General features: G+C 34.6%; 2 protein-coding genes across 15 annotated transcripts in view; one reads left to right on the top strand and one right to left on the bottom strand.

Annotated features, from left to right (window-relative positions):
* The window catches only part of vsnl1b (visinin-like 1b), a 42811-nt gene extending 34530 nt beyond the window's left edge, over positions 1-8281 (top strand). For both annotated transcript variants that reach the window (NM_001327943.1, NM_001327942.1), the window contains 2 exons: positions 4076-4291; positions 7947-8281. In NM_001327943.1, coding sequence (NP_001314872.1) covers positions 4076-4291; positions 7947-8144 — 414 coding nt within the window. In that variant the 3' untranslated portion in view covers positions 8145-8281. The remainder of the gene's footprint in view (positions 1-4075; positions 4292-7946) is intronic.
* smc6 (structural maintenance of chromosomes 6) overlaps positions 1-14889 on the bottom strand; it is a 91422-nt gene that overhangs the window by 34186 nt on the left and 42347 nt on the right. For 7 of the 13 annotated variants that reach the window (XR_012393195.1, XR_012393196.1, XR_012393194.1 and 4 more), the window contains exon 27: positions 13601-13685. Coding sequence is in view for 10 of the 13 variants with exons in the window: in XM_073928075.1 (XP_073784176.1) it covers positions 13613-13685 (73 nt within the window). In the remaining 3 variants the exon portion in view is untranslated. Of the gene's footprint in view, positions 1-13260; positions 13686-14889 lie in introns of those variants that run through there. The other 6 variants (XM_073928080.1, XM_073928081.1, XM_073928083.1 and 3 more) reach the window with 1 other exon arrangement.

Here is a 14889-nt window from a genome sequence, read left to right as displayed (position 1 = left end):
CACATCCACTCTCGCTCCTTTATTCTCGTGCTCCACAAATGGCTTTAAACTGACATGAATGTAATTAATGGCTGTGTTTTTCATTTTTGGAGTGAAGCTTTCCTTTAGCAGGGATTTGTGAGCGATTATTGATTTTCATGTCTGAATTTTGCACCGCAGCAGGTTCTGCTCTTTTGCTTCAGGTTCATTCCACAGCTATTCATTAAAGAATAAATGCGCATCAAACAACGGCCACAAGTACATCTAACAGCGTGCTTTCACTCAGGTCCTGTAATCTCATTGTGGCGCAGTCGTTCTATGAATATGATTTTACAGACTGCAGCTTTGATGATAGTTTGTGCTTGACTGCTTTAGAAGGTTGACTTCACTGCCGTATGTTAGGCGGCTCGGTGGCTCAGTGGTTAGCTCTGTCACCTCACAGCAGGAAGGTAGCTGGTTCCCGACTGAGTCAGTTGGCATTTTTGTGTGGAGTCTGCATGTTCTCCCGTGTTGAGTGCTCTGATTTCCCCCACAGTCCAAACACATGCACTATAGGTGAATTGAATAAACTGGCCATAGTGTATGAGTGTGTGTGTGAATGTGAGAGTGTATGAATGTGTTCCAGTACTGGGTTGCACCTGGAAGGGTATCTGCAGCATAAAACATATGCTTGAATAGTTGGCAGTTCATTCCTCTGTGGCGACCCCTGATGAATAAACGGACTAAGCTGAAGGAAAATCAATGAATGAATGAACATTTTATTTTTAAGCTCTCCTCATTTTTGCTGACCCTTTTTAATCCAACTATATTTTGTTTCCAGAGCTTACATGGTTATTTTCAATAATCCTCTAAGCATAATTTCATATTTCATAATTCATGGTTGCTAGGGGGTTGCTGTGCAGTTGCTAGGCTGTTCTTAGCATTTCAGTGATTTGTTAAAAGAATGATTCTAAGCATTCAGAACAAAACAAATGCATTTATTTTATATATGGGTCAAGAATGAAAAGGGGTTTAGAAGAATTAAAACAAGAAGGGTTTTCCCCTACAAAATGTCAACTTTAACTCAGAAAATAATGAGTTTTCCATGATTCACACACAAATTATTAATGTAACAAGAGTTTTTAAAATTCAAGTTGCCTTTTATTTAAATTCAATTAATCACAATAAAAGCAAATGGCTTCCTCAGACTAAAGTCAACTGATTCGTTTACTTTAAAAAGTGAGTAAACCCTTCGCTTTTAAAAATCAACTAATCAGTTTATTCACTTTTTACATAAAGACAACTCTTCTAAAACAAAGGGTTCAATCAGTTTAGGAACAGAAGCTAAAGTTAATTAATCACTTTAAAAGAAAATGGTTTACATTTAAGTCTACTTTTCACTTTAAAAGCAACAGGTTTATTCACATTAAGTAAAGTCAACTAATCGCTTTAAAAGCAATGGGTTTACTCACTTTTACTCAACTAATCGCTTTAACAGCAACAGGTTTACTCACTTTAGGTAAAGTAAACTAATCGCTTTAAAAGAAATGGGTTTACTTTAACTCAACTAAGCGCTTTAAAAGCAACGGGTTTACTCACTTTAACTCAATTAATCGCTTTAAAAGCAACAGGTTTACTCACTTTAGGTAAAGTAAACTAATCGCTTTAACAGCAACAGGTTTACTCACTTTAAGTAAAGTAAACTAATCGCTTTAAAAGCAACGGGTTTACTCACTTTAACTCAACTAATCGCTTTAAAAGCAACGGGTTTACTCCATTCAACTCAACTAATAGCTTTAAAAGCAACAGGTTTACTCACTTCAAGTAAAGTAAACTAATCGCTTTAAAAGCAACAAGTTTACTCACTTATTTCAAGTAAAGTCAACTAATCGCTTTAAAAGCAACAATTTTACTCACTTTAACTCAACTAATCGCTATAAAAGTAACGGGTTTACTTTAACTCAACTAAGTGCTTTAAAAGCAATGGGTTTACTCACTTTAACTCAACTAATTGCTTTAAAAGCAACGGGTTTACTCACTTTAAGTAAACTAATCGCTTTAAAAGCAACGGGTTTACTCACTTTAACTCAACTAATCGCTTTAAAAGCAACGGGTTTACTCCATTCAACTCAACTAATCGCTTTAAAAGCAACAGGTTTACTCACTTCAAGTAAAGTAAACTAATCGCTTTAAAAGCAACAAGTTTACTCACTTATTTCAAGTAAAGCCAACTAATCGCTTTAAAAGCAACAATTTTACTCACTTTAACTCAACTAATCGCTATAAAAGTAACAGGTTTACTTACTTTAACTCAACTAAGTGCTTTAAAAGCAATGGGTTTACTCACTTTAACTCAACTAATTGCTTTAAAAGCAACGGGTTTACTCACTTTAAGTAAACTAATCGCTTTAAAAGCAATGGGTTTACTCACTTAAACTCAGCTAATCGCTTTAAAAACAACAGGTTTACTCACTTTAACTCAACTAATTGCTTTAAAAGTAACAGGTTTACTCACTTTAAGCAAAGTAAACTAATCGCTTTAAAAGCAACAAGTTTACTCACTTTAACTCAACTAATCGCTTTAAAAGTAACAGGTTTACTCACTTTACCTCAACTAATCGCTTTAAAAGCAACGATTTTACTCACTTTAACTCAACTAATCGCTTTAAAAGTAACAGGTTTACTCCATTTAACTCAACTAATCGCTTTAATAGCAACAGGTTTACTCACTTTAAGTGAAGTCAACTAATCGCTTTAAAAGTAACGGGTTTACTCACTTTAACTCAACTAATCGTTTTAATAGCAACAGGTTTACTCACTTTAAGTAAAGTCAACTAATCGCTTTAAAAGTAACAGGTTTACTCACCTTAACTCAACTAATCCCTTTAAAAGCAACGGGTTTACTCCATTCAACTCAACTAATTGATTTAAAAGCAATGGGTTTACTCATTTTTAGTCAACTAATTGCTTCACAAGCAATAGGTTTACTCACTTTAACTCAATTAATCGCTTTAAAAGCAACGGGTTTACTCCATTTAACTCCACTAATCAATTTAAAAGCAATGGGTTTACTCACTTTAACATAACTAATCTCTTTACAAGCAATAGGTTTACTTACTTTAAGTAAAGTCAACTAATCGCTTTAATAGAAACGGGTTTACTCCATTTAACTCAACAAATCAATTTTAAAGCAACAGGTTTACTCACTTCAACTCAACTAATCGCTTTAAAGGCAATAGATTTACTCACTTTAACTCAACTAATCACTATAAAAGCAATAGGTTTAGTCACTTTTTTTAACATAAAGTCAACTAATCGCTTCCGAAACAAAGAGTTTACTCAGTTTAAATAGTAAACTAATCACTTTAAAAGTAAAGGGTTTACTCACTTTAACTCAACTAATCGCTTTAAAAGCAATGGGCTTACTAACTTTTTACGTAAAGTCAACTAATCGCTTTACGTAAAAAGTGAGTAAACCCATTGCTTTTAAAGTCAACTAATCACTTCCAAAACAAAGGATTAAAACTGAATTCAACTAATAATTTTAAAAGCAAATGGCTAACTCACAATAAAGTCAACTAATTCCTTTAAAAGCAACTAGTTAACTCACTTAAAGTAAACTCAACTAATCGGTTTAAATGCAACAAGTTTACTCAATATTTTTAAGTCAAGTCAAATAATTGCTTAATCACTTTTAAACACCAAATAACTTTTTATAGTGTACCAACCCAATGGTTGCATTAAAAATATAACGTAAAAATGCAACCCAAAAACTGCACTAGTCCAATTTGGTTCAAAACAACTCAGCATTTAATATAGTAAAGCATTCCAGATTTACAAACTCCATAACTGAAAAGTATGTTAGTCATGCCCAATGCCTCATACAGACGTAGAGAACTGCAAACAAACAGGAAGCGCATTTTCAGGTTTTAATTTTAAATTATAAGGTCAAACTATTTATTTCCTAATGACATGCACAGATGAATTGTTCACCACAAAACTAACAATGTGAGCTAACAAAATCAATTTCGATTTCATATGTACTTTGAAACCTTGGTGAAAGACTGAGGCATTGGCAAATGACTCAGCCAATTGAAATCTCTTTTGTTTCATGCAGTTTTTCCCCTACGGCGACGCATCCAAGTTCGCTCAGCACGCATTCAGGACCTTTGACAAGAACAGCGACGGCACGATTGACTTCAGAGAGTTCATCTGCGCCCTGTCCATCACGTCACGGGGAAGCTTTGAACAGAAGCTCAACTGGGCTTTTAACATGTATGACCTGGACGGAGACGGCAAGATCACTCGAGTGGAGATGCTGGAGATCATAGAGGTGCACAAACACACTCATCTGCAGCCCTTTAAACAAGCACTTTCCACAAATAGGGTGCAGAACCAGAGCAGCAGGAGGGCAAACTAAATAATGCATGAGCTGATGGATTTTCTATTTATTCTATATGAGGATTTGTGCTGCCAACAGTCAATTAGAGGCTCTTTTTATACATATTTGTGCTTTTATTTATGATACCTTTAGGAAAACTCTTTGTATGAACATATCTAATACAGTCTAATGTAACACATATACAGTTAAAGTCAGAATTATTCACCCCCCTGTTTAGTTTTTTCCCAATTTCTGTTTAACGGAGAGAAGATTTTTTTCAACACATTTCTAAACACAATAGTTTAATAAATCATTTGTAATAACTGATTTATTTTATCTTTGCCATGATGACAGTAAATAATATTTGACTAGATATTTTTCAAGACACTTTTATACAGCTTAAAGTGACATTTAAAGGCTTAACTAGGTTAATTAGGTTAACTAGGCAGGTTAGGGTAATTAAGTTACCAAGTTATTGTATAACAATGTTTTGTTCTGAAGACAGTCGAAAAAAGAATTAGCTTAAAGGGGCTAATAGTTTTAACCTTAAAATGGTGTTTCAAAAATTAAAAACTGCTTTTATTCTTGCCAAAATAAATCAAATAAGACTTTTGCTAGAAGAAAAAATGTTATCAGACATACTGTGAGAATTTTCTTGCTCTGTTAAACATAATTTTGGAAATATTTAAAAACAAAAAAAAAACAAAAATATCAAAAGGGGGCTAATAATTCTGACTTCAACTGTATATTACAAATCTAAATGTCACTAATTAGTGCATTTATTTCCACTAAATTTGTTTTCATCTCATAGTATTTATAATAAAAAGAAATAAAAAAAAAGATGAAGCTTCTTTATTTTACTAAACTCTAATTTAGGACATAACTTAAATTTTGACTTATGATATATACATTAATAAACACATAAACCATGGCAGCCTGGGAAACAAAGCTGCAGATTCTTCCTTAATTAGTACTTTTATTTCCAATTAAGAGTTAATTTAGAGTTATCTAAGAACATAAACAATACAATATGATCTAATGCTTTAATAGTGAAGGCGATACATTGATTTTATGTAAGGTTTGCAAATACACTGTTGTACACTGTAAAACCCAATATGTTAAGGCAACTTAAGCTATTTGAGTAAACCGATTGCAACAAATCATTTAAGTTCTAAAAGTAATCCTAATGAGTACTGTGAATTTAATCCATTTAAGTAAACGAAGCAATTTGAGCAGAGTAAACCCATTAAATTAAGTCAAACCAACAGAGTACGGCAAAACCCAATAGGTTAAGAGAACTCAAACCGTTTAAGGAAACTGATTGCTACAAACCATTTGAGTTAAACTAATCTATATGAGTGCTGTAAACGTACTCCATCCAAGTTGAAGTATGAGGTACTTAATTAACTCATTACTTTCAACGTTGAGTCCAAAACTCTTTCCATATGAGTAGAATTAACTTTCAGTCAATTTTGAGTTAAATACACTTAGTTTCCTTTGATAAAGTTGACTGTTGGGGTTTACAGTGTAATAAAGTAAATGCATCTTTATTTAGTGCTTTTATTTTCAGTTAGTGAGTAACAATTAAAAAAAAATAGTCCTCATTCTTTTAAAAAAGTTGTAAACATAAAATTATTTTTTGTATGAGGTTTGAAATATTTGCAGCTCAAATGTAAGACATTGTAACAGGATTTTTATATTTGAGTCTTAAGAATTAAGCAAAGAAATAAAGATCAGAATGAGTTACAAAGCTGGAAATTCATTGCCAGTTATTGCTTTTATTTAATAAAAGTAATATAATAAAAACAATATAACAATAAACTGAATACACTTATTTGTATGATCAAATAATATTGAGTTCTTCAATATTAAAAACAAAAAAGTGGTTAATTTTATTTTAAAATCATATTTATGAGGCTTACAGAGTCCCATTGTTTTGATATTTGATCAATAAACATGAAATAAAATAACAAATAAATCCAAATAAATCTTCAGATTACAACAGATTTAAGAAAACTCCCCATACGATCATTTCAAATAATTCTCATGACTAAATACTTATCACCTTTACAGTTTAAGCAGATTTATTAAAAAAATTATTTATTTATGGAAAGCACTAATTGCAAAAATCACAGATGATTTTATTTGTTACACAAATCCACACAAATTAGCAAACAATTCTCCAAAACATTAAATACTGTAGTTAAGAATAGCCATTAGATTGAAGTATTGAGTAATCAAGTATTAATTCCTAAATTCTATGATAGAAGCATATTTTAAGCAATCTACACGCCTTTTGCACAGTGAACAGCGATTAGTTGACTTTACTTAAAATAAGTGAGTAAACCTGTTGTTTTTTAAAAGATTACTTAACTTTCCTTAAAAAATGAGAGAACCCGTTATCTTACAAGTTTTATGTAAATCATGTGCAAGTAAAGTATATTAATAATTATAAAAATTAAGCTACAGTTCCAAATTACTACAGGTTTACTCATTTAAAAGCAACAAGATTACTCACTTATTTTCAGTAAAGTCAACTAATCGCTTTAAAAGCAACCTGTTTACTTAGTTATTTCAAGTAAAGTCAAATATTCACTTTAAAAGCAACAGGTTTACTCACTTATTTCAAGTAAAGTCAACTATTCGCTTTAAAAGCAACAGTTTTACTTACTTATGGAAAATAAAGTCAACTAATCGCTATAAAAGTAACAAGTTTACTCACTTATTTCAAGTAAAGTCAACTATTCGCTATAAAAGCAACAGGTTTACTCACTTATGGAAAATAAAGTCAACTATTCGCTTTAAAAGCAACAGGTTTACTCACTTATTTCAAGTAAAGTCAACTATTCGCTTTAAAAGCAACAAGTTTACTCACTTATTTCAAGTAAAGTCAACTAATCGCTTTAAAAGTAACAGGTTTACTCAGTTATTTCAAGTAAAGTCAACTACACTGAAAAAAATTATTCAAAGATGATTCCTTGGATTTACTTAATTTTTTTTTACGTTAAGTGGTTGTAAACAATTTAATTGTGTTAAATTTAAATAAACTAATTAAGTTGAACATTATTCAATTTAATTTGATTGTTTAAATTCAACACAAATAAATTGTTTGCAACAGTTCTCCATGCAACACTTTTTTTCAGTGTATTCGCTCTAAAAGTAACAGGCTTACTCACTTATTTGAAATAAAGTAAACTATTCGCTTTAAAAGCAACAGGTTTACTCACTTATTTAAAATAAAGTCATCTATTCGCTTTAAAAGCAACATGTTTAATCACTTGTTTCAGAGTAAAGTCAACTATTCGCTTTAAAAGCAACGAGTTTACTCACTTATTTTAAGTAAAGTCAACTAATTGCTTAAAAAGCAACAGGTTTACTCACTTATTTTAGAGTTAAGTCAACTAATCGCTTTAAAAGCAACATGTTTACTCACTTATTTTAAGTAAACAAACAAATTCTTTTAAAAGGAACATATTTACTTACTCTTTTCACGTAAAGTCAACTAATCATTTTAAAAGCAACAGGTTTACAAGTGAAATAAATAATCACTTTTTTATAGTGTGATGGTGTCATTAAATGTAAATGTTTTCTCCTGTTTGTGCGAAAGGCGATATATAAGATGGTGGGCACGGTGATCATGATGAAGATGAACGAGGATGGTCTGACACCCGAGCAGAGAGTGGACCGGATCTTCAGCAAGATGGATAAAAACAACGACGACCAGATCACACTAGACGAGTTCAAAGAGGCGGCCAAGAGCGACCCGTCCATCGTCCTGCTGTTGCAGTGCGACATGCAGAAGTGAGGACGCGCATGCTAGCATGACCCGGACTGATCCACGCTCATTTTCCACCCAGAGTCACTGGACTACTTTTAAACGAACTTTTATTCTTGTGATCTGACAACTAGTATGCATGAGAATGTTAAACGCTAAAAGAGTTTAGAGTATATCCGTTTAATTTGCGACATGCATTAAAAACAACGCTAGACGACGTATAAATTAAAACCAGTCTGGTTGTTCTTTCACGCATCCATCGTCAGTGAAGTGCTCTGCTGTATTTCATTTCTAGCCGCAATACTCGCGAACACACACACACACACTGCCGTATTCTGAGTTTTGGACACCCAAACACGTCACACTTAAATGTAACGATGAAAAATCAGTCTGTTGAACTTCAATACTCTGAAATTAAAAGAAAGGAGGGCCCTGAGGTTTATGCAGCCCTCCTTCCAAACGTGCTTGTACTTGAGAATATAAATGTAAAAGTTATTTGCATGCATGTCCTAAGTGTACAAAAAAAAACTTCATTTCGGCAACCTTGACGAATAATACAAGGGAGGCCTTATATAAATGATAGTATCGATAACAATACTAATGTGTGAGATTGACATTCGTTGCTCATCCGTCCCATTAGATGTCCTCCCTCGGGTGCATGTTTCCTCTTAAAAACTGTGTGTTGTAAATGCTTTCGGTTTCCGCCTTCGTCTTTGTTGGATTCACTATTTCTTTTTTGCACAAACACGAGGAGCAAGGTTATTATAGTTAACGAAAACAAATGAAAAAACGAAAACTTCAATTGAAAAACATTTCAACAAAAATTATAGCAAAACGTCGTTTTTGTCTTTGTACATGTATTTAATACATACTGTAAGCCTCATAGAAGTAAATCTATTTGCTTTGCACTGCCAGTTTTATGACAGGTGTTTGACCTGTACGGCACCTCAGAGTCTGTAATCCTTATGCCGTTGGCAAGATCAAGCCGGTCCTCCTCTAGTCATCCTCGCTGTTGTCCCGTGACAAAAACAACGGCTAGACGTGACAGCAGCACAGTGACAACTTAAATACGACTCTAGCAGACACTTAAAAATATTAATTTAACACGTTTGTGCCTATAATGGGTTTTATTTCCGTATTAGTGATCGCAAATCATTAATTTTAACCGGATCTTCTTGCTGAACCAGTTAAACTAATTCAACAAACAGAATCATTTGAAACGATTCGCGTCTCAGGTAATGTTAAGCACATATTCACACACTACTTTTCCCCTCTGACTCGAAATAAACCAATATATACTGAGTTATTCAGTTATTAGAACAGCGCACTGAGCTCAGATTTGAGAAGCGGTGAACTGATAATACTGCGCATACGTGATTCAGCCGAGGGTGAATTGAACACAAGCAGTACATGACAGCCTGCTGTTACTGAACTAAACTGCATCGCAGGTAAACCGAGGGCTTAAATAAGAGGATCTTGCGAAACGTAAGTTTATTTCATAGCAGAAAATTGTAGTGGAATTTAAATAAGTGAATCATGATTCAGTTGGGTTGCAAAACTTTACTGTAAGAAACTTTTCAGATCATGGTGATGTTGTAACTGATTAAAATTATAATTGCTGACTATATATTTTTGATACAGTTGAAGTCAGAATTATCAGGTGAGAAGATTTCTTCAAAACATTTGTAAACGTAATAGTTTTAATAAATCATTTCTAAAAACTGATTTATTTTCTCTTTGCCATGATGAAAGTAATTAATATTTGACTAGATATTTTTCAAGACATTTCTATACAGCTTAAAGTGACATTTAAAGGCTTAACTAGGTTAATTAGGTTAACTAGGCAGGTTAGGGTAATTAGGCAAGTTATTGTATAACAATGGTTTGTTCTGAAGACTATCGAAAAAAACTTGCCTAAAGAGGCAATAAACTTTGACCTTAAAATGGTGTTTAAAAAATGTAAAACTGATTTCATTCTAGCCGAAATAAAACAAATACGACTTTCTCCAGAAGAAAAAATATTATCAGATTTCCATTAAACATTATTTGGGAAATATTTCAAATAAATAATAAATAATAATAATAATAATAATAATAATAATAATAATAATAATTAATAAATTCAAAGGGGGGCTAATAATTCTGACTTCAACTGTATGTTAAGTCCAAGTGAAGTTTCACAAACTAATTTCGATAGGAGCACGTGATAAGATTGACTACAGATGATCCCTATCACTAATCACTAATTAGCCATTCGGATGATTCTAAATTTAAAATTGTCGTTGGCCCAAACATTAGCTGAGCCAGTCGACACTCTCTGTGCGGAGTTTGCATGTTCTCCTCGTGTTCGCCTGGGTTTTCCTCTGGTACTCGGGTTTCCTCCACCTACTACGTACAACTGGCGCAATTAGTGGTCTACTCATGGGAAGTTATCGAGAACTACCTGATCTCGTATCCCTCCTAATGCTTATTGACCAGGCGGGAGCCTTGGGCTCATCTATCTTTGAGCTCAGGGTTCTCTCCCGGGACAGCATGCCAAACCTGCTGAAATAGTCAAGTATTATCTGAGTGTGAACTCTTGACACATGGGAAGATTGTTACAAAAGATCCATTTAAGATCTGAACTTCCCATCACTACTGTGTATCTAACCTCAGAAGCAGCCTTGCACACATGATGTACTTAGGGCTGCTATCTTGTGGGCTGTTGTATTTGAATTTGAGGATGGGTAGATGGTAGTGTTCTCGTGTCAAAAAACCAAAACAAAACGTAGCCAATCTTTGGTTGAGTTTTTATTAAACAATATTTATTTTGATGATTTTAAATCTTGCACCTAACAAATATCCTTTTATTTACAAAAAAACTGAACTAAACCTAAGCAATTTCAAACTATAGACCCTTATAAAGCTAGTAACTCTACCCTTTAAAAACTAAATAAAATGAACTGAATTTGAAAATAAGACGTCAAAACAAAATAAAATCTAAAACTAATGAAAAATCCAAAACTATTATAACCTTGATGAGGACCAACGTATTTATTTATGTATTTATTTTGTTTACATCGCAGTTTTTGTGTTTACTTTGCACTACATCGTCGTCACATGCATGAATGGTTGCCTGTGAATTAGTTTTCAGTAATAATACTACTAAAAAGGGCAATATAATACATTTTTAAGTGCGTTTAGCAATGAATCTGCTTCCCCTGTTATTACGACGACGGAAATAAAAACCTGAAATGGGTTTGGTACATGTTTACTCTTAATACACTGCGTTTGTATTGTAAAACACTATTTCTACTCTACATTTTTAACCCTGGAAGTCCCCGCTTTGTTTAGTTTATCCTCCACATTTTTGCGTTCTTCCGTCAATCCCCTTCAGTGGCAGAGAAAAGGCACATCTTTGTAAAATGCAACTGGCCAAAATGAATAGTGTGTATCTTTGCCCTGTAAATATTTGTACCTACTACGGTAAAAGCCAAATTTAAGCAGTCATTGACTTGTGTAATATGAGTTTGTGTGTTTTATTTGTGGCATGTCTTCAACTTGGTCTGTAACAGTTGCACTGACAACATTGTGATTAAAATCAATAAACTATCTATGGGTTGTTTTCAGAACACAGGTGTTTAGTGTGTGTGTGTGTGTGTGTCTGTGTCTCTGTGTGTGTGTGTGTGTGTGTGTGTGTATGTGTGTGTGTGTCTGTGAATGTTTCTGTTTGTGTGTGTGTGTTTGTGAGTGTGTTTCTGTGTGTGTGTTTGTGAGTGTGTTTCTGTGTGTTTTGTACGTGTTTTTTGTGTGTGTGTGTGTGTGTCTGTGAGTGTTTCTTTGAGTGTGTTAGTGTTTGTGTGAGTGTTTGTGAGTGTGTTTGTGTGTGTGTGTGTTATGTATGTGTTTCTGTGTGTTTCTTTGAGTGTGTGTGTGTTTCTGTGTGAGTGTGTATGTTTGTGTGTGTGTTTCTGTGATTGTGTTTCTATGGGTGTGTGTTTGTGAGGGTGTGTGTGTTTGTGTATTGTACATGTGTGTCTGTGAGTGTGTGTGTGTGTGTGTGTGTGTGTGTGTGTGTGTGTGTGTGTGTGTGTTTTTTGAGTGTGTGTTTCTTTGAGGGTGTGTGTCTCTGTGTGTATGTGTTTGTGTTTCTGCGTGTGTGTTTGTAAGTGTGTTTCTGTTTGTGTGTGTGTATGTTTTGTATGTTTCTGTATGTGTTTCAGTGTGTTTCTATGAGTGTGTGTGTGTCTGTGTGTGTGTGTTTGTAAGTGTGTTTCTGTGTGTGTTTTATGTGTTTGTTTGTGTGTGTGTGTGTGTGTGTGTGTCTGTGAGTGTTTCTTTGAGTGTGTGTGTGTGTGTGTGTGTGTGTGTGTGTGTGCTTCTGTGTGTGTTTGTTTCTGTGAGTGTGTTTCTGTGTGTGTCTGTGAGTGTGTTTGTGTGTGTTTTGTACGTGTGTTTCTATGTGTGTGTGTCTGTGACTGTTTCTGTCAGTGTGTGTGTGTGTATGTATGTTTGTGTGTTTCTGTGTGTGTGTGTGTGTGTGTGTGTATGTGTTTGTGAGTGTGTTTCTGTGAGTGTGTGTGTTTGTAAGTGTCTTTATGTTTGTGTTTCTGTGTGTGTCTGAGTGTTTGTGAGTGTGTGTGTGTGTGTGTTTGTGAGCATGTTTTTGTGTGCTTTTTGTACGTGTGTTTATGTGTGTGTGTGTGTGTGTGTGTGTGTGTGTGTGTGTGTGTGTGTGTGTGTGTGTGTGTGTGTGAGCGTGTTTTGTTCTGAATACCGCACTCAATGTGTCTTTGAGTGTGTGTGTTTCTGTGAGTGTGTATGTATGTTTGTGTGTGTGTGTATGTGTTTATGAGTATGTTTCAGTGAGTGTTTTGTGTGCGTGTTTCTGTGGGTGTGTGTGTGTTTGTAAGTGTGTTTCTGTTTGTGTGTTTGTCTGTTAGTGTGTTGTATCTGTGTTTCTGTGTGTGTGTCTGAGTGTCTGTGTTTGTCTGTGAGTATGTTTCTGTGAATGTTTCTGTGTGAGTGTGCATGTGTGTTTTTGTGAGTGTGTTTCTGTGTGTGTTTTGAATGTGGTTTAGTCTTTCAGTGTGTGTGTGTGTGTGTGTGTGTGTGTGTGTGTGTGTGCGTGTGTGTGTGTGTGTGTGAGACCAAAAAAATGCAATGGTTAACAATAACGAGGAACAGTTCTGTGGTTTATAACAGGGGATGCTGGTTTCAGCTGATAAACACTAAAGGTGAACACACTCAAACTGTCATCAGCAGGTGTGAACAGATACAAACTCCACATTTTCAGCTAAATAACAGATGAGTAAGAAATGATGTGAAGGAAGCCTGAGAAATGTTAAAACATCAGTAAAACACTAAACTATTTTTCCTTATATCACTAAAATGTTTTTCTGAAAATAAATAAAAGCAAATGTATACAGACATACAGTACAAACTTTACACATTTTCCAGTGCGGTCTCTTCAAGTGATACATATGTGTGTGTGTGTGTATGTGTACCTAATGTACTTCTCACTCCTCCTCAGTGTCTTTCTCTGGATCCTGAAGCTGGTGGATTGTGATGTTGGTGCTTTTAGGAAGTTGGCTGAAAAAAAATACAGGAAAAACATTAATATTTATATGCAGTTAAGTCAGAATTATTCTGTATATTCATATTCCCATTCATTTATATATATATATATATATATACACACACACACACACACACACACACACACAACAGTTCTGTCTGTTCTTGAATCTGATTGGCTGATAGCCGTGCAATATTTTGCCAGTAACATCACACAAAGGCCTCTTCACCTGTGTATTACTCCGCCCATATACAGCAAGCAACAAGCAGGCTACAGTTTGAAAAATATTACTGTTGTTAGACAACAAAATGTACTTTTGAGACTTTTTTAGTTGAGAATGTAGTTGTTTAGATTGCAACTAAGCATTTTATTTGTAAGAATAGTGCCTATTTTAAAATATTTACAATTTCTGAGACCTCGTTGGCGGCGGATGACGTTGTCTATCCACAAGATGGCGCCAGAACCGCATAATAAGCTCAGTGTGTTCTCTTGAAAAACAGAAGCCTTGTGGTTTTTAAGGTGGACCGGATATAGTCAATAAGAAGCTGCGAATAAGAAGCTGGATTCAGCCTTGTCCCTCCTTATCGCAAACACAACAGCAGTCTGGTCTGAAGTCTAGTCTGGTGAGAAATCTCTGTAGACAGATGGCATTTCATGTCACGTTCAGCCTTATAATCTTAAAATGTGAGCAAAATTTGCTGTTTTGTCATCACCTTAAGGGGGTCACACACCAGAAGCACCAATTCACATTACGCTATAGAGAATCATTCAAATACTAGCTATAAAGTGATGTTGGTGAATTAGTAACGCTTCTGCTGTTCTGACGTCAGCTGCAGATGTGAATGAATGGCGGAAGAAATTAGTTCCTAATACAAAAGGGTTTTAGACTGTGTGTTTGATTTTCTTTTTTATGTACAAGATTGTGCCGTAAACTATTGTATAAACGCAATATAACACTTGTAGCAGTGTGCTATGGCTAAATATCAGCACTGGTGGGAGGCGTGCTTTGGCACGAGGCTGCAGGCCGAGGCCGAGTGCCTTAGCGCCCCACCAGTGCTGATGTACAGTCATAGCACACTGCTACAAGTGCGACATTGCGTTTATACAATAGTTTGACGGCACAATCTTGTACATAAAAAAGAAAATCAAACACAGCACTTTAAAAAACACACTAACCACTGAGCCATCGTGTCACCCTAGTCATGTTCAAAGAACTTT

The sequence above is a fragment of the Danio rerio genome, chromosome 17 (genome assembly GCF_049306965.1).
Source record: "Danio rerio strain Tuebingen ecotype United States chromosome 17, GRCz12tu, whole genome shotgun sequence".
NCBI lineage: Eukaryota > Metazoa > Chordata > Actinopteri > Cypriniformes > Danionidae > Danio > Danio rerio.
The sequence above is the reverse complement of the archived record's forward strand: the minus strand, read 5'-3'. Positions and strand labels throughout refer to the sequence as shown.